We start from the raw sequence: 23410 nt of genomic DNA, 5'->3' as shown, positions 1-23410 counted from the left end.
CCCCCCCATCTCCCACCCACTCCCCTCATGCATCACAGCATCATCCTTAGACAACCATTCTCCATTCACCCCTACCCCATGCCCCTTCCCATCCTCCCTCAACAGACATTCTCCTCTTTCCCAATGCCCCTCCCACCCCATCCATCCATCCATCCCACCCCTGGTCACCCCCTCATGTTCACTCCTTCCACCTCTGCCCTCCACATCCCCCCTTCTAACACCTCTTCACCCACTCCCTCCATGTGTCCAAACCACCCCATTACTTATTCATGAATCCTATCTCCCAACTCCCTTTCCATCCCCCATTCTCCTCCTCACCACCTCGTTTCTCACTCTATCTAGCCTAGTAACCCCTATCATACTTTTCAGGCACCTCATCTCAAACATGTTAAAACTACTCCTCTATTCTTTTCTTAAAAGGCCCTCTACCCTATTTTTTTTTTTACTTTATTTATTTGTTTGTTATTATTTGTCTTTATTATTTGCTTGATTCACATTTATTATTATCTGTCAATTTATTATTATTTACTTTTTACCTGTTAGTTTATTATTTAACTATACCTATGCATTTATTCATTCTATTTATTATTATATATATTATAATTTTTATTTATTTTTTATCTATATTTTCCGCATCTGACCTAGTTATGGACCAAAAGGTCTCCTGTCGGCATGCTCTGCCTTTGTAAATCCTTTGTAAGTGGGGTGGCCAGCCAAGGCATGCACCCACCTTTCACCTACTGTACACCCAGGCAACTACACTGTTGTCTTTTTCATCTCGGTTACTCTTGGATGAAGGGCCATCACTATCCCCAACCACTGACCAGGTCAGAAGCAAGGTCAAAAGGCAAAGACACAGCATATCCGCAGCAGGGTCTCACAGCTGAAGCTAGTTTACAAACTCCACCACTTCATTACTACCTCCCCTCATCCACCCATGAATTTACAGAGCAGACAAGAAATACTTTTAGGCTGCATCAATTGAGCATCCACTCACAGCCACTCTCCATTCCCACCTTTCTTGACCTTATCCTAGGCTGCATCAATTGAGCATCCACTCACAGCCACTCTCCATTCACACCTTTCTTGACCTTATCCTTCCCTGCTTATCAAACATTACTCTTATATCAAGGCCCACTTCACTCCATCTATCCATCCATTGCATTTTCAGTCTTCCCCAAGTTAACTTCATCACACCTCTATCTTCCACACACTTTTTGCTAATTCTTTCTACATGCAAAACCATCCCAGTTTTCTGTTCAATTCCTTTCTCTCTCTCATTTAGTTACCCTGCACATCAAGATAGGGAACATGGTAGCATTATTCTAGTCTCACTTCCCAATTACACAAACTCACAATTTTTTTTTACCCTAAACTAAGAATTGTTAACTGAAAGGAGTTCTTACCACTATGGGCATGAAGTACTTTTCTATGGTAGTTACTGTGAGCATCTCGTACGAAAGCCCAAAAGGACGCAGCAGTGCACAGATAACTGGCACAGACAGGTTCTTCCCTGACTGAAACCTTTCTAAAAGAATTTGGAAACCGCCTAATTTTCCAAAAAGGTTTATGAGGTCCACCAACCAACCCCTTGGGGTCCTGGGGTCTGGCGGCCTAGCATAAAGCTCTGCATCAGTCAGCTGGGACCCCTGGGGCACGGAATCCGACGGGCGAGTTCCATTATAAGTATGAAACCTAGAAAAAAATGAAAAATATGCATTAGTCATGAATCATGAGACAGATAAAGCCTATGTATCTACATACCAAGGGCTTTCCTTCCCTTATATGGGAGGTAGCCAAGTCAAAAGGCACATAACCATTCATATCCACTACCCATACGGATGTACAGATACTTGTACACATACAGATATAGGTTTGAACAGATAAAGCCAAATACATACATACATATACCAAGGCTTTTTCCCCCTTACAAGGGAAGTAGCCAAAAAGGAAAAACCATAAAATCATTCCCACCCATTCCATCCCTGAATACACTCCACACCCCTCCACCCTCCCTCTTATCTTAGCACTTCCTGGATGACGGGTCATCCCTGCACCTTGTCCACTGCCCTGGGTCAGAAGCAGTGACGCAAGACACAGCACATCCACAGCAAGGCCGCTTCATTAAATCGGCGACACCCACTCTCCGTCCCCCCCCATGCACAAAAGGAGAAGACGGGGAGAAATCCCTTCGGGCTGTGTCAAATTTTGCTCACACATACTACCTCACCCCCCATCCCCCCCATCCATTCCACCTCATGCATCACAACATCATCCATATACAACCATTCTCCATTCACCCCTGTCTTCTGTCCTCTCCCGTCCTTCCTCAGCAGACATTCCCCTCTTCCCCAAAGCCCCCTTTACCCCATCTATCCACCTCATCCCAGGACGTCCCCTCATGTTCACTCCCTCCACATCTGCTTTCCATACCTCTTTTACTAGTCTTTCTTCACTCATTCTTTCCATGTGTCCAAACCATCCTAATACTCTTTCATCAACCCTATCTCCGAACAAAGACCCAACAATCCCAACATCGCACCGCCCAATCACACTTCTCTGCACCCCCTCTAAAGTCATTGAACGCCTAATACTTAAACTTGTCACACCATATATTCCCCTTGCTGACTCACAACACGGTTTTAGGCCACTACACTCCACAAACACTCTTCTGACAAACCTCACACAAAGAATTTTAGATGGCATCAATTCAGATAGGCCCCACCACAGAACACTTCTTATAACATTGGACATTAGTAAAGCTTTTGATGCTATCCCCCGCCACAACCTAGCAAATAAAATATATAACACAGACATGCACAATAACATCAAAAGATGGCTGGCCAATTATCTGGCAGGCAGGAATGCTCATGTGTCATATAATGGCCAATCATCGCACATCAGAAACATTAAGAACGGAGTACCACAGGGCTCGGTTCTATCCCCCACATTATTTAATCTATACATGCATGACTTACCCACGCCAGACACCTCAGACATACAAATCTCTTCCTACGCAGACGACATAACAATCACATGCACACATCGTAACACAGACAAAGCGGCAGAAATAATCCAGCCTTACCTTGACACACTCAACACATGGTTCATCACAAACAGACTCAAAATAGCTCCAACCAAATCTACAGCAACACTTCTCACCAACTGGACAAAAGAACACAAATACATACCTCATCTCTACATCAACAACACTCTAATACCACACACAAACACACCGAAAATTCTTGGTGTAACATACGATACATCCATGTCTTTCAAACAACACCTCACAAACATAAAAAACAAATGCACACCTAGACTTAACGCACTTAAGTCAATCACTGGAACAACATTTGGACAAAACAAAGAAACTAATATAACAATATACAAACAATGCATACGCTCAGTGATGAATTATGCGAGTCCTGCATGGGCTCCTAATCTCAGTGAGACACACCACAACACCCTTCAAATCATACAAAACAAAGCCCTAAAAACAATTACAGGCTGCACAAATACATCACCTACAGACCATTTACACCATGAAACAAAAGTCCTCAAAGTCAAGGACCACCTCGACATGAGAGGCACACAAACACTTGCTGCAGCCACCACAAACACATCACACCCGCTACACTACATAGCAGAACACCCACACACACCAAGAAACATTAAAACTACACCCAAAGACCTTTATTACACACAGATACTCTCTTCTCTTCCTCCACAACCACCAAATACCAGCCTCCGGAAACATATTCATAATCATATCACTCACCGCTCCATTAACACACTGAAAGACAACACACTGCTGCATGCCAGACCCCCTGATATCCACCCTTCTGAATCCTCTCTCCCACGTAAGGACAGAGTCCACTTGGCCAGACTGCGATGCGGTCACCACCCAGCACTTCTAAGCTACCAGAAGAGGCTGGACGACCGTGTTGTGAACAGCTGCCCAGGATGTAACACTTCACCCCATACCATACAACACATAATGGAAGACTGCATTATACACAATCATGCACGCAAACAACACAACATACACTCTATAAAGGATTTGTGGGAAAACCCAGTTTCGGCTGTGGCCTTCCTTGGGGAGACGAGACTGCTCGGACAGACAGTCTAGGGAACGACAACAACAACAACAACTCCCTTACCACCCCTGTTCTTCTCACCTCCTCATTTCTCACTCTATCCAGCCTAGTAACCCCCATCATACTTCTCAGACACCTCATCTCAAACACATTCAAACTCCTTCTCTCTTCCTCTCTTATGTTCCATGTTTCTGCCCCATACAGTGCTGTTGGCACAATCACTCCTTCATACAATCTCCTCTTAGCATCCATTCCCAAATGTCTATTCCTCATTACACTCTTCAATCCACCAAGGCATTTACTCGCTTCTCTCAATCTACATTCTACCTCCACTTTCACTCCACCTTTTCCTCCCACATTTGCACCCAAGTATCTAAAACTATCCACTTCCTCCAGTCGCTCTCCCTTAATGCTCACTTCCAGTCTACTGCCACTTTCACCCCTTGTACATCTCATCACCTTACTTTTACCTACATTTATCTTTAGCTTTCTTCTATCACATACTCTCCAAAACTCTGTAACCAACTTCCTCAGTCCCTCCTCCGATCCTGTCACAAGCGCAGTGTCATCAGCAAACAAGAGCTGGCTCACCTCCCACTTTTCTCCATTTTCTTTAACCATCTCCAATCCCTGACCCACTACCCTTGCATTTACCTGTCGCACTACCCCATCCATGTATAAGTTTAACAGCCAGGGCAACATAACGCATCCTTGACGAAGTCCCACCTTTACCTCGAACCACTCACTATTTCCATTTCTAATCCTGACACAAGCTCTAATACTCTCATAAAAACTCTTGACAGCTCCCAGAAGCTTTCCTCCTATCCCATATATCTGCATAACCTCCCACATTGCCTTTCTGTCTACCCTATCGTAAGCCTTTTCCAGATCCATAAAAGCCCAAAAAACATCCTTCCCCTTTCCTATAGCTTTCTCACATATCTGTCTTACCACAAAGATCTGATCTACACAACCTCTACCTGTCCTAAATCCACACTGTTCCTCACCAATTACTTCCTCTGTTCCTCTCCTAATCCTCTCAATCAAGATCCTCCCATAAGTCTTCCCAACTACACTTAACAAGCTAATCCCTCTGAAACTACCATATTCACACTTGTCCCCTTTTCCCTTGTAAAGTGGAACTATACAGGCACTCCTCCAGTCCTCCGGCACTCTACCCTCTCTCCAGCAAACATTAAATAACTTCACCAGCCAGCCCACTATCACTGTACCTCCTTTTTTTAGAAAAGGTAAAAGGTGCAGATGGAGAGATGATAATGGAAGAGAAGGCAGTAAGGGGAAGATGGGCAGAATATTTTAAGGAGTTGCTAAATGTGAAGGAGGATAAAGCCAAATACAACATACATATGTACATATACCAAATGCTTTTTCCCCCTTACATGAGAGGTAGACAAACAAAGGCATAAAAACCACTCCCACCCATTTCATCCTCAACATACTCCAATCCTCTACACCCTCTTATCTTGGGACTTCCTGGATGTGGTTTCTTTCCTGATGAAAGTGTTTAAATCCTGCAATATTAAATTCAGCTTCAAACTCTCCATCATTTAACCATGTCTCGGTTATTCCTATCATATCAAGATTTTGGCTTTTGACATACACCTGGATTTCTTGGAATTTGTTCCTAACACTATGAGCATTAAAGTACATACATGGTTTTATGAAACTCATGATTATTTCTGACACTGAGTTTCAACATCATGCCTTGCATTATAATTTTGTTCTTTATTGGCACCTTGCTCTATACTGATATTTGGTCCTTCATCGATATTCAGTGCCTCATGGATATATGCTCTATCATGGTCATCCAATCTCTTACGTACATTTTGACCCCCTCTGTCATCACGTCCCACATCAGCCACCCGTCATCCATCGACTCTGTCCGGCATCACTTCCTGAAATGGTATTCTGTCCTCCACTGACATTATATCCTACATGATATTTTGTCCTCCACTATCATTACATCCCATCATGATATTTTGTCCTTCACTATCATTACATCCCATCGTGATATGTCCCTTGACATTGCATCCTAATATAATATTTCGTCTTCTACCAACATTATACCCTAATATGATATTTTGCCCTACACTGACACATTGCTATACATTATTGCTATACCCAACTCTGTTTCCCCCAATACACTCTATTTCCCCTTCCCTTTGAGTTTCTACCCCCAAAAAAGGAACCAGTTCATTACAATCTCCCACAATGAGGTTTGTAAAAACATCTTTGCCCCTGCAAGTAAGGTGGATCCCGTCAGAAGCATAAAGGTCATGACGCCTGGAAAAGATATACCAAGGATCAAGAAAGTGGTATCCCAGTTGCGTGCACAATTGTGATATCCTCTCATTGATCCCTATGGCTCTACTGTTCCAACATGACCCAGCATAGATCCTTGGAAGGATCTCGCACACTATGTAACGGCTCCCACACTCCTTCATATCATGTACACATTGAATAGCCATGGTTACATGGCACAACCCTGACGCAGTCCCACCTTTACCTCAAACCACTTGCTCTCCCATTTTCAATTCTAACACAGGCTCTACTATCTGTATATGAAGGGCTTTTTTCCCTTATAAGGGTAGCCAAATCAAAAGGCACATACCCACTTCCACCAATGCCACTCTTATCCGCCACCCTTTCCTCCCTCTTATCTTAGCTCCTCACAAATGCATCAAGACAGCACATCCACAGCAAGGCTGCTCCATTTAATCAGCAATCCCCTTCTCCATCTCCTCATGCAGAAAAGGAGAAGATGGGGAGAAATTCCTTCAGGCTCTGCTACTCTTTGTATAAGTTCTTGACTGCCCTTAGCAGCTTTCCCCCAATCCCACATATCTGCAATACCTCCCACAGTGACTTCCTATCTACCCTGTCATAAGCCTTCTCCAAATCCATCAAGGCCCAAATAAACATTCTCACCTTTTGCAAAGTCTTCTCACAAATCTATCTTGACACAAAAACCTGATCCAAGCATCCTCTATCTTTCCTAAAAACACACTACTCCTCACCAATTACTCTCTCTGTTCCTCTCCTAATCATCTCAACACCCTTCCATATGCCTTCCCAACTATACTCAACAAACTGATACCTCTATAACTACTACAATCACATTTGTCCCCTTTTCCTTTGTAAATACAGGCACTCCTCCAGTCCTCTCCCTTTCCTTAGACACACATTAAACAAACTCACCAGCCAGTCCACTATTATTGTACCTCCCTTCTTGAGACACACCGCATGATAACCATCCAACCCAGGTGCCTTATCTACTCCCATCATTTCCAAAGATCCTTGTACCCAATCTTTTCTGATCTTCCATTTTCCTCTCCCATCACTATCATTTTCTTAGCACCTCCCACTGCCACCATTAACCCCTTCCATTCGGTGACGCCTACGTAGGCATCATGAGGAGCAAGTGGGTACGCAAGGCTGCCATATCGGCATCTTGATTATATTTATTGTAGTTGTACCTGCATGACCCCCATACTCTGTAAACTGGCTTCATCATATTTTCTATGGTTATCAAAATTCATGGGTGAAAGAGAACGAGCAATACAGGGGTTAGTTTATTTTTTATAATGTGAGTATTATGACGCAACATCGCACATCTGGCAGCTAATGCTGCCTGCAAGATTTTGGCCCAGAGTGAAGGGGTTAATCTTCCGTTTACTGCCTCCTCTTCCATTAATATTAGTCCATCTGCACCTTTTACCCTTTCATCTCTGCCTTACTCACCTTCCTTTCCTTTCTTAACTTCCTTCCAAGCATCTTTTCATTAGTTACAAAATTGTCTGTCCAACTCTTCTCCCATCTTGCATCTGCTCTCCTCTTTGCCTCACTTATCTTGTGTTTTGCTGGTTTTTTTTTCTTTGTGCTGTTCAAATTGCCCCACCCCGAGTTCTACTTTCAACCAACCCCTAGTGCTGATTTCTTCTCTTCCACTACCATCTTCACTTCATCATACCTCCACTCATAACCCTTACTTCTATCCCCCCTCATCCTCCTTATTCTACATACCATCTTTGCACACCTTGTCACTTTCTCCTTGAAACATCCCCATTCCTCTTCCACTTTCACCTCTACTCTATCCTTCACCTCCTCCCACATTTTTCTCATCCTTTTCCTTTCCATTTAAATATTCAATCAAAGCAACTCTCACCCTTTAGCCTTTCTAATATTTCTCCACCTATCCTCCACTCTAAAGTTACCTTCCACCAAAAAAATTATCTGATATTCCCTCACTCTCTCCCCTAAGAACATGAACATCCAGAACTCTTCCTACTCTTCTTTTGGGTACCTCTACATAGTCCATTAAAGTCTTATCAACCACCCTTCCATCCACCATCTTTTCCCAAGTGTAGTTATGCTTGACCTTTTTCTTAAACACTGTTAGTTATCATCAGTTCTCTTTCTATACAAATCTCTGTCATTAACTTTTCACTATGATTTATACTTGGCACTCCAAACTTCTTAACCACTCCATCTATTGGTTCATCCCCTATTCTAGAATTGAGATCTCCCAAAACTCATTTGAATCTATCCAAAAAGCCAAAAAGGATGTAAAGTAACAAAATTAAATCTAAGGTCCCAAATTCTTCATATTCTTCATCAGAGAAGACAATAACACTAATATCAATCATACCAAAAGTGCAAACACACAATTTAACTTACTTGGAGTTGGGGTTGAGCACCATAGCAAGAAGGTCTAAAAGTGGAAACCAGTCCTGCCGTAACTTGACTACAACTACTTCAATTAATTTTTCACAATTCTTTAAAATACACCTCTGCAAAGAAAAGTGAAGCATTTATCAGTAAGATAATATACAAATATATGATAACAGTTTCTAAATGATTTCTGTGAATCCTTAATGCCTATGAAAAAGAATCTACTGATAAAACATGACAGCAGCATGAGATTATCCACAAGGATGGAAGTGCTAGTAATCTAGTCAATAACAACAATCTACTCATTAAGAAATAATGATACTTTTGTACTACTACTGTCCCATATTCTATACTTTTCACATATTACTTCTAAGATTACCACTTCCTGTGCGTGTGTGTGTGTGTGTGTGTGTGTATGTGTGTATGTGTGTGCGTGTGTGTATGTGTGTGTGTGTGTGATGTGCATGTATTTACCTAGTTGTATCATATGGGAAGGGAGCTATGCTCGTGGTGACCCGTGTTTGTATCTTTCAGCATCAAGTTTTTTCTTAAAATCTTGAGGAGTGTTTGCACACGCTGTTTCTTTGTCTAATTTGTTCCAAGTATCTATCACTCTGTGTGGGAAGCTTTTTTTTTTTTCAGATCTCTTCTGTAATTATCTGAGGTGGAGGGGTGTGGAGCGTATTCAGGGATGGAATGGGTGGGAGTGATTTTGTGCCTTCTTTTTGGCTACCCCCCTTGTGAGGGGGAAGAAGCCTTGGTATATGTATGTATGTATGTATGTATGTATGAGTTTCTTTTCATGTCCTCTTGTTTTTCCATTGTCCCATTTCAATAAATCATTCTTATCTAAGATTTTCATTCCTTTCATAATTCTATAGATAGTAGGTCTCCTCTTTCCTTTCCTTGTTCCACAGTTGGTAATTCTAACTTGGTCAGTCTTTGTTCATATGTCATTTTGGAAAGAGTTGGTGCCAGTTTTGTTATTGCTCTTTGTATTCTTTCTAATTTTTTTATACTCTTTTTGGTACTGGGTGTCCATAGTGTTGCTGCATACTCAAGTTTTGGTCTTATTAGTGTAGTCAAAATTATTTTAATTATTTCCTCATCTAAACAGACAAATGCCACTTTTATTGACCTCAATAAATTGTAGGTTTCTCCGACTATTTTATTAATATACTTGTCCGGTGTCATGTCTTTTCTGATCATCACTCCAAGGTCTTTTTCCAAGTTTACTTTTTTTACCTCTTCACCAATTTCATAATCTCTTGATATTCTGTTTTTACTTTTTCCAAATTCCATTATACTACATTTCTTGATATTGAATTTCACTTCCCACTTTTGAGTCCATTTCCAGATCTTGTCTAAGTCTTGTTGTAATGAGTTGCAATCCTCCTCCATTCTTACTTTAGTATTTTTATGTCGTCTGCAAAGAAATTCATATAACACTCTCCTTCAACCATGTCCTTTATGTATATGGCAAACATGATCAGGCCCAGTTCTGATCCCTGCGGGACACCACTTATCATTTCTTCCCAATTTGAGAATTTCTCTAATTACTACTATCATTTTCCTCCCAGTCAGGAAGTCTTTCATCCATTCCAATAATTTTTCTCTGATGCCACCTACTGACTCTATTTTCCTTATTATAGTAAGTCTTCATTATATGGTACATGTGTGTTCCTGAAAACCTTACCGCAAATTTAAATTACCGTATACCAAACCCAAGTTTCGACTTATGGCAGACGTACCTTCTCCCTGCTCTTTCCTCATCAAAATATCTAATTTTACCTCCAAAACACGAGCGGATACCGTACCTGTGATTTTTTTTTACGTAAATAGAATCGAGGGTAGTAATTACCAAATACTGTAACTGTAAATTTACCAGATAAAGAATTACCGTATAAGGAGGACTCACTGTAGTTTCTTGTGTGGTACCTTATCAAATGCCTTTTGTAGGTCCAGAAAGGCACAGTCTGCCCAACCATCTCTCTCTTGTATTATATCTATTAATCTCAAGTAGAAGCAGATCAAGTTTGTTGTACATGATCTTCCTTGTCTGAATCCAAATTGATTTGGATTCAGTATAGTTTTTTCTTCCAAATGTTTAACCCATCTATTTTTGATGACCTTTTCACAAATTTTTGCTACTGTGCTTGTCAGGGAGACCGGTCTGTAATTTGATGGATCTTCCTTGTTTCCTCCCTTATAAATCGGTACAATGTTTGCATTCTTCCAGTCCTGTGGCACCTTTCCTTCTTGAAGTGAGAATTTAATTATATTGTATATTTTATCTGTTAATTCTTCCATGCATTCTTTCAGTATCCAATTTGCAATTCTGTCTGGACCATGTTATTTTCTGATGTCAAGGGTTTCGATTTGGTCGCTGATTTCCTTCTGTGTTACAATTATTTCTCTCTATTTCCTCACAGTTGGGTGAGTTTTCTATTGTGAATACTGATTTGAAGTAGTTGTTCATAAATTCAGCCATTTCCAGTTCTTCTGTATATTTGTATTTACCTTGGTGCAGCTTTTCTATTTCTTGTTTATTCTTCAGTTTGCCATTTACATACCTGTAAAATAGTTTGGGTTCTTCCTTGCATTTTTCAATTATTTTTTTTCGTAGTTTCTCTTTTCATCTCTGCATATTTTTACATAATTATTTCTTAGTTTGATGTACATTAGCCATTTCCTTGTTTTCTTGTCTTTTTTCCATTTCTTCCAAGCTTTGTCTCTTTTATCCTTAGCCTCACTACATTTTTTGTTGTACCAGCTTTTAATGTATGTTCTTTCCTTTTTTTGTTGTGGTACATATCTATTCACTCCCTCATTATAAAATTCTTTTAGTATATTCCATTCTTTTCCATCCCTCTCTCTCTCTCTCTCTGTGTGTATCTACCTAGTTGTACCAGTTGTAATATACGGGAGGGGAGCTATGCTCGTGGTGACCCGTCTTTGTATCTCTCCGCATCAAGTTTTATCTTAAAATCTTGTATAGTGTTAGCACATACTGTTTTGTTGTCTAATTTGTTCCATGTATTAATCACTCTGTGTGGGAAACTGTTCCTTTTCAAGTTTTTTCTATAACTATCCTTTTTCAATTTTTTTCCGTATCCTGTTGTTTTACCGTTTTCCCATACTAATAGGTCGTTCCTGTCTAAAACTTCCATTCCTTTCATTATTCTGTAGATAGTTAGCAAATCTCTTCTTTCTCTTCTTTGTTCCAGAGTTGGTAGGTTCAATTTGGATAGTCTTTGCTCATATGTTAGTTCAGCGAGTGTCGGTGCTAGTTTAGTTGTCGCTCTTTGTAATCTTTCTAGTTTCTTAATATTCTTTTTGGTACTGGGTGTCCAAAGTGATGCTGCGTACTTAAGTTTTGGTCTTATTAGTGTAGTTAGTATTTTCCTTATCATTTCTTCGTCCATATAAGTAAATGCCACTTTGATTGCTCTCAATAAGTTGTAGGTTTCTCCAAACATCTTATTTATATGCTTATCTGGTTTCATGTCCTTTCCAATCATCACTCCAAGATCTTTTTCGGTTTTTTTTTTCTTCCCCAATTCTGTAATCTTTTGATATTCTGTTTCTACTCTTTCCAAATTCCATTGTACTGCATTTCTTAATATTGTGCGTGTGTGTGCGTGTGTGTGTGTGTGTGTGTGTGTGTGTGTGTGTGTGTGTGTGTGTGTACATTACTCATACATCAATAACACAGAAACTTACATGAATTTCAAACTTCCAACTATTAACAGCTTCATCTGTGAGGATCTTGGTAAATGAGATAGTGAGTCCTTCACGGAAGAACCTCTGGCAAGCCTCACTTCGTGTATCCACACCTGAAATGCAATTCATAATTTGTAAGTAGGAACATCGATGCTTTATAGTCATACAACTTTGGCTTAATTAAGGAGGAGTCTCCTTTTATGAGTAGAAATCATCTTTCTAAAATATATATACATACATACATATAACAAGGCTTTTCCCCCTTGCAAGGGAGGTAGCCAAAAAGGAAAAGCCATAAAACCATTCCCACTCATTCCATCCCTAAATACACTCCACACCCCTCCACCCTCCCTCTTATCTTAGCACCTCCTGGATGATGGGTCATCCCTACACCTTGTCCACTGCCCTAGGTCAATGGCAGTGTCGCAAGACAGTATATCCACAGCAAGGACGCTTCATTAAATTGGTGACCCCCCCTCTCCGTCCCCCCCATGCAGAAAAGGAGAAGACAGGAAGAAATCCCTTCAGGCTGTGTCAAATTTTTCTCAAACATACTACCTCACCCACTCCACCTCATGCATCATAACATCATCCATATACAACCATTCTCCATTCACCCCTATCTTCTGTCTTCTCCTGTCCTTCCTCAACAGACATTCCCCTCTTCCCCAAAGCCCCCTTCACTCCATCCATCCATCTCATCCTAGGATGCCCCCTCATGTTCACTCCCTCCACATCTGCCTTCCATACCTCTTTTACTAGTATTTCTTCACTCATTCTTTCCATGTGTCCAAACCATCCTAATACTCTTTCATCAACCCTATCTCCCAACTCCCTTACCACCCCTGTTCTCCTCCGCACCTCCTCATTTCTCACTCTATTCAGCCTAGTAACCCCTATCATACTTCTCAGACACCTCATCTCAAACACATTCAAACTCCTTCTCTCTTCCTCTCTTATGGTTCATGTTTCTGCCCCATACAGTGCTGTTGGCACAATCACTCCTTCATATAACCTCCTTTTAGCATCCATTCCCAGACATCTATTTCTCATTACACTTTTTAATCCACCAAGGCATTTACTCGCTTCTCTCAATCTACATTCTACCTCCACCCCCATTCCTCCCTTTCCTGCCACCTTCGCACCCAAGTATCTAAAACTATCCACTTCCTCCAGTCTCTCTCCCTTACTGCTCACTTCCAGCCTGTTGTCACTCTCAACATGGCATCATTTATGCTAATCATTTCCTCCCTGCATTGCCATCAGCAACGTCCCACAAATTCAAACACATCAACGTGGCTGAGCAGGCAGGACTTAATTTAACAGCAATTAATTCTAGCACCACCACTCAAATTCACTCTGCTTCATCACATGAGGATACACCAGCTGTTAGCCCAAATGGCACTGCCACATAGACACATTCCCACAACTCTAACTCTACTACTTCACTGACAGTTATGGAGATGAGTTCAAAGCATAACAGATGCACTAACTCCTGCATGTCCAAATAAACAAAACTCACCACAAAATGCCCTGTAAATACCATTGATGTTTACATTGTTTACATCCTCAACCACACCCTACCTCAACACTCTCCCCCAAACTCTCTGGAACCTATCGTATCATTGGACATGAGTCAATGAAATAAGTTAAAGCACTCAATTTGCGTGATCTTACGGAGACTGTCTTGCACAAAGATCATATCAAAAGAGATCCCTGTGGCCTCGACATAGAGACTGTTCCTTCACAAACCCACATTACCTCTGAAATTGAGGACCATCACAACACCAATCCTCTTCACCAAAATCTCCAGTTCCCCTTCCCTACTATAATCTTTGAAATCGAGCAACAACTTCATAAGTGTATATTCTTGCCTAGGTGAATGGAAACAATATCTACTTCCACATGTTCATATAATTAAGTCTATTTCCTTTTATTTATGAATGTTTCCCGATACCACCACTATTACACCATTATGTGTATACATCTTCATGCTAAGGTCCTAAAAACGACTTATTTTGTTTTGTTTTTTTATCTTTCATCTGTACCAATCTCACTCGGGACAGTGAGGATTGTCGTCTGAGCCATATTCTTCTTTGATATCTAGCGTGTCTGTCATATTCGTGGATCTCCCAAGGGAAAATCTATTATCTTTGCAGTGACCCAAGTTGCTAACATTTCCAGTCAATGCCCAAGCAAACAATGGCTCAGCACACCTCGGGTCAAGCCACCTGAAGCCCTCTGCTTGAACACCTGCGCTGGACAAAATGAGACGGCCTTTTGACACACAATAGAATAAGCACCTAATCTGGTGCCTCTTGCCATTGGTCAAGTCAAAGTGACAAAACCTTGTATATACCAAGTTTTGGCAACCTTGTAAATATGTATATATAAAATGTTTCTGGCAACCCTCCGAGGTTTGAACGGAGCTTACCTTGTATTTGAAGCCAGAGAGCTGTCTGGCACATTAAAGAAAAGAACAATCCCAGACTTTATTTGCCACCCAATGTAGAAGTTAAACTTACACTCTACAAGAGAGAGGAGGGAGAGGAGAGAGGACAGAGGGAGAGAGAGAGGACAGAGGGAGAGAGAGGAGAGAAAGAGAGGACAGAGGGAGAGAGAGGAGAGAAAGAGAGGACAGAGGGAGAGAGAGGAGAGAAAGAGAGGACAGAGGGAGAGAGAGGAGAGAGAGGAGAGAAAGATAGGACAGAGGGAGAGAGGGGAGAGAAAGAGAGGACATAGGGAGAGAGGAGAGAGGAAAGAGAGGACAGAAGGAGAGAGAGGAGAGAGAAAAGAGAGGAGAGAGAGAGGAGGGTATAGTAAGTCAACTCACCTCTGGTGCAGAGGTCAATGGATGCTTCAAGGAGGACTTCCAGCTCGCCTTTGGGTAGCACTGGCACCACCCATCGCTGCCGGTGAATCATCTCATCCAGACGAGCCAGTTCAGCATGTGGGAAGTCTGGCTCTCCTGTTTGTAGTTCTTCTGTCTCACCTTCACCCATGCCCTCACCCTCTCCACCCTAGAAGATGATGTTAGATCAGTATTTTCAAAGTATGTTATACATACATACATATACCAAGGCTTTCCCCCCCCTTACAAGGGAGGTAGCCAAAAAGAAAAAGGCATAAAAACCATTCCCACCCATTACTTGCACAAATTGTGCTCAATGAACATCTTTATTGTGCTGATGTTCCATCACCTAAAATCTTTGTGCACTAAAACTAAGTAACTTTCATGTACAGGTATACAGAAAACTATTACAACAGTGTGCACAAATGATACAAACAACAATGGCTTTCAAGACAGGTGAGCTCAATGTTATTGGCTGATTTGGCTTCCAAGCACGAGTACCAACCTGAGACATCAGCCATCATATGCCCCAATTTTTGTACATGTAAGCCCCATAAGCAAAGATAACTTTCTGTATATCTACAAACTGTAAATGTTCCAACAATATACAACATGTCATCAGTCTGTTTTCTTCCTACATAGAAAAATGTTGAATTTAGTTAACACACACTGACAAATCCAACATCCACAGATAGCAAGCAACCATTTTTTCAATTGAAAAGTTCAATCCAAAAATGAAATAAAATTCTCCTGGGAAATAAGATCACTGTATATCCTTATTATGTCATTGGGAATAACAACTAAGTCAATATGACAACTTTTGTGACATCATTACACCCCAGCTGCATTTTTTATGGAGATTAGTTTTCATTAAAACTGTTAGACCCACAGGGGTCCCTCAAATAACACGGATTCGAATAACACGGATTCAATCATAAGCGGATTTTATTTCAAAACCATCTCAAATGTAGAGAACCGTTTTAAAATTCGCGCAGTCGGGCACGCGTACGCACACACGCGGCAACATCGCAAACAATTTTACCGCCCTAACCTGTTGAAGTGTAATGTTTCTTTTGTTTGGAACACAACTAATAAGTCTGATAATGACTGCACTTGTCGTATCTTAATTTCTCTTATGAGGTTCTTGTTACTGGCGGTGGTAGCTTGGGATATCAAAAACAGACATATACAGGTGGTCGTCGACTTACGACCTATGCGACTTACGACTGATCGACTTTACGACCACGAGATAGTGCAATAATATTTAACATTTAATAGAGTAATAGAACTGCAATGTTATGCCTGGCAGCGCAGAACAATTACTCTGCACACTGCAAGATGCGAGTACGATAGTTTTGGCAGGCTGCCGACACCGTCAGCATCCCAGCCAGCTAAATATTCTTTTAATTTTTTTCTTTGAAGTAAAATGATTCCTAATTTTGCATTGCATTTTGTATTTCTATATGTTTTGCAATTAACAAAATGTAACAAAACTTTTTTTCTTTTATGCCCAGGCTAGTTTGTTGTAAATAACAATATGTTCGGTACAGTACGTAAGCGAAAAGAATGTGTTTTGAAATAAAAAAAATTCTTAATTTTGCCTTTCATTTTTTATTTTTATATGTTTTGCAATTAATAAAATGTAACAGTAAAACTTTCTTATGCCTAGTCTGTTATCAATAACAATATGTTCGGTTCAGCATTTTGTATTTTTATGTTTTGCGATTAATAGAATGTAATAGTAAACTTTGTTTATGCCTAGTCTGTTGTCGATAACAATATTTTCAGTACAGTACGTAAACGAAATGAATGTGTTTTGAAATAAAAAAATTCCTAATTTTGCCTTACAATGATTTTAATGTAACCAACAAAAAGTATTAGTAGGTCAAAGATGACAGGACTTTATTCAGTATGCATAGGCCTTGGCTATGTTTCCTAACGAAAATTATAAAAAAAGTTAATGAATATTAAACAATGTAGCTCAAAGATAATAAGACTTTATTCAGTATGCATACGTTTCCTAAAGAAAGGCTGATGGTAAAATAATATTAAAGTTAAAAAATACAGTATTAAATATCATAGGTTAAAGATCATAGGATTTTATTCAGTATGCTTAGGCCTAGGCTATGTTTCCCAAAGAAAATCAGATAAAGCTACAATAAGGTTAAAAAAATACTGTACAACTTAGTTCAAAGATGCTAAGATTATTTCAATATGCTAACTATAATATACTATATATATATATATATATATATATATATATATATATATATATATATACAGTAACAAAAATATTTAAAGGGTAATATATACTGTATATATATAAAGACCGACTTGCGTCCAGATCGACTTACGACCTGTCTGTCGGAACCGAACTCGGTCGTAAGTCGACGACTACCTGTACACGCTTACACACGTGTAGACACGCACACGTAGACATGTGTTAGACAACCAGCATATGTTGTGAATGCGCGTGCGTGTACACACAAATACAAACACAGACACACGCATGTACATGCTTACTTGTACATGTTAACAGACGCATACACACACGCACGCACACACACATACATACGCCACATACACACACATATACATACGCCACACACACATACAATGTGTATACGCCACATACACACACATGTATATACGCCACATACACATATGCATACAACCACTCCTCGTTTAACGACGACAATTGGGACCAGCGCGCCGTCATTAACCGAATTGGTTGTTAAGCGAAAGTGTATACATATACATACATGTACTGTATGTACAATGTCCAGCAATACATGTATCTTTATTTTCGTGTATTTCCCTCTTTAATACAGTACATTAAAGCTTTATTTACTGTTTATTTACAGTGGTTATGTTCCCGAAATTACCGTATATGACCAAATCCGCGTATGCTGACATTCCATATTGAATACCGGGGTATTTTTTTTGTTTCGACCATGGGCGCGATATAGCAATAGAAAATTAATTATTAATTTTGTAAATTACATTGTATCAACGTAATATGCAATTTTGTGGGCGGAAATGAAAGTAAAAAATACCATGCTACAAGAAAATATGCTAATGAACGAAGTTGGTAGCATAGGATCGGGACGCCATCTTGTCGTCTGCCAACATCTCTCACGACGACGACAACGAGGACAAGCCAGATGACATTTAATTTGCAGGTAATGATTTATCAAACACAGGTTAGGTTAGTTTAGTTTAGGTTAGGCGAATTTATCATCCTTTCATTTCCTCAACATTGGCATCTATCATAACAAACATGGTGTACCATTCGTCCGACATGACTTCGTTACTTACAAAATTTGTTTGAGCACCTTTTTTTTATTTCCGCTCACAAAATTGCATATTATGTTGATACATTATAATTTACAAAATTAATAATTAATTTTCTATTGCTATATTGCGCCCTTGGTCGAAACTAAAAATTTACCACTACCGGTATATATTGTACCCCAGGTAGTTTTTCCAGCTTGCAGGATGGTAATGTAGACCTAAGCTTCAGAACACTTTACCTCACAGCTAATATCCACCATACAAGTTCATTTATAACATCATACAAATTTGCCTCAGCCAACTTAATTTTCGTACACGGCGTCGTAACTTCGGGAGATTTATGTTAAACGAATATTGGTCTGTCATAAAGCCCGTTGTTACTCCGAGTTGTCGTTAACCGAGTAGGCTGTTAAACGAGGAGTGGGTGTATATGCCACATACACATGTATATACGCACAAACACATACATACGCCACATACATACACCACATACACGCACACACACACACGCATGCACACACACACATACACATAGTTGGGTTTGTCTCCTTTCACGTGTAGCCCCTGTTCACCAAGCAGCGAGTAGGTACGGGACGTTAGTCAAGGAGTTGTGACCTTGCATTCCCGGTGTGTGGAGTGTGAGTGGTCTCAGACCTACCCAGAGATCTGCTAATAATGAGCTCTGAGCTCACTGCCGTAGGGTGGTGTCTGGCTATCTCGAAAAGAGGCTGCAGCAGATCCGAGGTGAATACATACATACGGTTCTCGGTATTTAATATGGAAAGTCAGCATACGCGGTAATTTCAGGAACCTAACCCCCGCGTTATTTGAGGGACTCCTGTACTTATAACTTCAATTAATCTAAGGAAAAGGAGATAAAGGAGGGGGAGGAAGGGAGACAAACTACAGAAGAGAAATGAGACATGATTGCAAAGACACATATAGGTCTATAATTCAAAGGTTCATGTTTTTTCTTCATAAATATCATATTTGCAATTTTACCAAATTTTTGGCATTTCCACTCTTTTAGAGCATACACAATTAGCTCTTGAATTTTATCCGTCTCTGTTCCCCATATTCTTTGAATATCCAATCACAGACCCATCAAACATCACAGCTCTTCTCATTGCTAATATCTATTTTATCTTTTTACCTTCTTGCACTTCCACTGTAATAGAAATTTCCCCCTACTTTCCCCTCTCTTCAAAATAGGTTTTCATTCACATCTACAGTTGTATAACCTCTCAAATGTTATTTCTTCTTTTACACACCTGATTCTTTTATATTCCTTTGTTTTATTGGTTCTTCTCTTTTCCCACCCTCTTTCCCACTCTCTTTTATTTACTAAATCAAGTTTTGTTAAACCCATCTTTCCTTTGATATTCTCTTGTATCAGTACAAATTTTCCAGCTCCAGAAAGATGTCCGACTTATTCTGTATTTATCTGTGAATTCCCTCACATATGTTCCTTAAAAACATAAATAAGATAGATATGATAATAAAAAATAACACCGTGTAAAAAAATAATAATTCCTTGTTTCTGGCAACTAACCATTATTTTCTAATTCAAGATGTTTCAAATCATTGGAAAATAACTGTCTGTGATTTTATACTTTGGGTTTGTTGTCAGTAGACCTATTTTGTTGAAATAATATTATGTTTAACCCTATATAGATATCTGAGACAGATCTGTAAACTCTTCAAAATTTATTATATATTTACCGAAACAAGTACTTAAATGACAATATTGTCAAATTTGTAATGATTGAAGGAGTCTATATCATGAATTGTCAACTCCTAATGCAGAAAAACAGAGCTTCAATGAAGAAATATAAGTCAGTGTGTCAGTAGACGTGGAAATGTATGGTCACGTAGTTCATTTAGTTTATCACTATTTGATTAAAGGCAAGTTGAATATTTTTTTTTATTTCTCAATATATGTTGTTAGAGTGGTTTTGGCTATAAAAAGAATTATGTCCATTTACTTTTTCAGATGTATGACAAAGTTAATGTTATGGCAGCTCATGGTTGTAAATACCCAATGGATTCCTTCTGCTACGAGTGCAGAGAATTCTTCGCAAAGAGCAGGCCCGAGCACCTGCCCCTTTGCCCTGTGCCCTCAAAAGTGCCCTTCACAAAAATATATAAAAATGAATGAAAAATTATTTCTCCCAGGCTTTTTCCATTTTCTTACCATTCAGAAATTATAATGTGGAAAATGGTGCTGCACCCTACTGGATAGTTGCCAAATACGAATAATACAAAAGAGTGAAGTGCCCAATTTCCTGCCCAAACCACCTGCCCCTTGCAATATCTGTGCATGTTACTGGCAAAGAGGGCTAAAAAACGCTACTTGGACAGTTGCACCCGTGCAAAGGAAGCCTATCATGCTTACTTCGGAATACCATTCAGTGACCAAGACAAACGCTGGGCACCACATGTCATCTGTGACTACTGCCGCTGCACTCTTGAAGGTTGGTTTAGAGGAGAGAAGAGGGCAATGCATTTCACTATCCTCCGTGTCTGGCGTGAGCCTTCAGATCATCTCATAGACTGTTATTTCTGTACGGTGGACCCAACAAAACGAAGAAAGGGGAAGAATGCACCTCCCATTGAGTACCCTGACATTCTGTCATCTATTGCACCTGTTCCTCATAACACAATGGATCTACCTGTGCCACAGCCTCCACTGAAAGATCAATCTTGTCCAGCAGAAGAAGCAAGCTATGATGATTCTGAGGAGGGGCAAGGTGTATCATCTGCTGTGTGCCATCAATGCTGGGTGGCTGGTGAAAGGTACCCCTACTACCCCAAACAAGAGGATATCAATGACCTCACAAGAGAAATGGCCTTGACAAAGTCCAACGCCGAGCTGCTCATTTCCAGACTGAAGCAGTGGGACTTACTGGACAACAGCTTTCAAATTACTTCCCAGAAGAAGTGGCATCACAGCTTTTCAGTGTTCTTCGTTCTTAGAGATGGGTTGTGCTACTGCCATGACATCAGAGGAAGGACTCTTCGATGCTGTGGGCATTCCCTGCAACACTTCTGACTGGTGGCTCTTCATCGACAGTTCATCTAAAAGCCTGAAGGCTGTTTTACTGCACAACACAAATCAGTGGCCCTTGATTCCTCTGGCTCATTCAGTGCACATGAAACAAGAGTACCAGAATGTCAAAATCCTGCTAAGTGCACTGAAGTACAAACAATTCAACTTGGAGGTTATTGGCAATTTCAAGATGATGGCCTTCTTGATGGGGCTTCCGGGAGACTTCACCAAGTTTCCTTGCTATTTGTGCCTCTGGGATAGCTGAAATACAGCCCTTCACTTCGAGAAGAGGAAGTGGCCCCTCAGGACTGGCTATAAGGTTGGGCCCCATAACGTGAAGCAAGAACCGCTGGTGGAGCCAACAAAAATACTGATGCCACCCCTACACATCAAATTGGGCCTCATTAAGCAGTTTGTTAAACAGCTGGATCCAGAAGGTGAGGCCTTAAAGCACATCCAGAAGCTGTTCCCAAAGTTGTTGGAGGCGAAGGTCATGGGAGGCATATTTGTGGGCCCTCGGGTGAAGCGACTTATTGACTCCGACAGCTTTCTTGGGAAGCTGTCTGATGTTGAGCGGGCCACTTGGACAAGCTTTGTTTCTGTGGTCAAAGGTTTCCTTAGAAACCACAAGGCAGAGAACTACAGGGAAATCATTGACGAACTTATTATTAGTTATATGTCAATTTATCATTATTTACTATTTACCTATTTGTTTATTATTTAACTATACCTATGCATTTATTTATGTATTTTATTTATTTACATTATTATAGTTTTTATGTTATTTTATTATTAATATAATCTTTTTTTTCACATCCAACCTAGATATGGATCAAAAGGTCTTCTGTCAGTATGCTCTGCCTTTGTAATCCTTTGTAACATTCCAGAGTATGGATTGCCAGATGTCGCTGAAACTGTACATACTACATGCCCATCTTGATGAGTTCAATGAAAACATGGGAGACTACTCAAAACAAGGTGAAAGATTTCACCAGGATGTCAGCTCTTTCGAGGAGCGCTACAAGGGACAGTACAGAAAAAGTATGATGGGGGACTATATCTGGAACCTTTTGCACAAAAGTGAACTGAAATACAATCACCAATCTCGTAGACAAACTTCTTTTTGATTAAACTATAACACTAAAATTTTTTGTATCAATTCTCCGGAGCAATACTCTTCATCAACACTGCATCACTGTGTATTAACATATTATAATACATAATTATACCCTACTCGTTTCCTTATTTTCATTTCTGAAGACGGGGCCTGGAGAATTTCCTTTTTTATCACTGATTTACCATATTAATTGTGAACATTAATTAAAATTATACTTAACAGGAATCATTTTATTTCAAAACAGATACTATGAAAAACCCTTAAACTAATAAGCAAAAGTGGCAAAAAATCAATAAATCAGTCTCATGAACTCAGAACCGAAGTATGAACTTGGTGACTTCTCATTTTTACTTATTTATGCCATAGGGAATTTGAAAATATTAATTCTAACTCATGGACAAATTTTGTGTTACATGGTGTGATAAAAGAAAGTCTCCCTTTCTGGAACAACTCTATTCCCAAAAATATATCTTCCTTGTCTGTATGACTCACCATTTAGTTTTGCATTTCCTAGTCATATGAAATTGAAGTGCCATGTAATCTTTCCCATGGAAAATGGGTTTCAAGGAATCAATAACATCTGGTCA

The 23410-nt window shown here is 40.0% G+C and overlaps 1 protein-coding gene across 13 annotated transcripts in view; it reads right to left on the bottom strand.

The window, feature by feature from the left end:
* faf (ubiquitin carboxyl-terminal hydrolase-like faf) overlaps window positions 1–23410 on the bottom strand; it is a 204639-nt gene that overhangs the window by 163830 nt on the left and 17399 nt on the right. For all 13 annotated transcript variants that reach the window (XM_076210952.1, XM_076210955.1, XM_076210956.1 and 10 more), the window contains exons 3-6: window positions 15346–15532; window positions 12513–12625; window positions 8796–8908; window positions 1407–1695 (exon numbers count right to left, since the gene is read on the bottom strand). In XM_076210952.1, coding sequence (XP_076067067.1) covers window positions 1407–1695; window positions 8796–8908; window positions 12513–12625; window positions 15346–15532 — 702 coding nt within the window. The remainder of the gene's footprint in view (window positions 1–1406; window positions 1696–8795; window positions 8909–12512; window positions 12626–15345; window positions 15533–23410) is intronic.

Source organism: Oratosquilla oratoria, chromosome 28, assembly GCF_046742065.1.
Source record: "Oratosquilla oratoria isolate Oo_2021 chromosome 28, ASM4674206v1, whole genome shotgun sequence".
NCBI classification, from domain to species: Eukaryota; Metazoa; Arthropoda; class Malacostraca; order Stomatopoda; family Squillidae; genus Oratosquilla; species Oratosquilla oratoria.
Note: the sequence above shows the minus strand (reverse complement) of the source record. Positions and strands in the feature narration are given on the sequence as shown.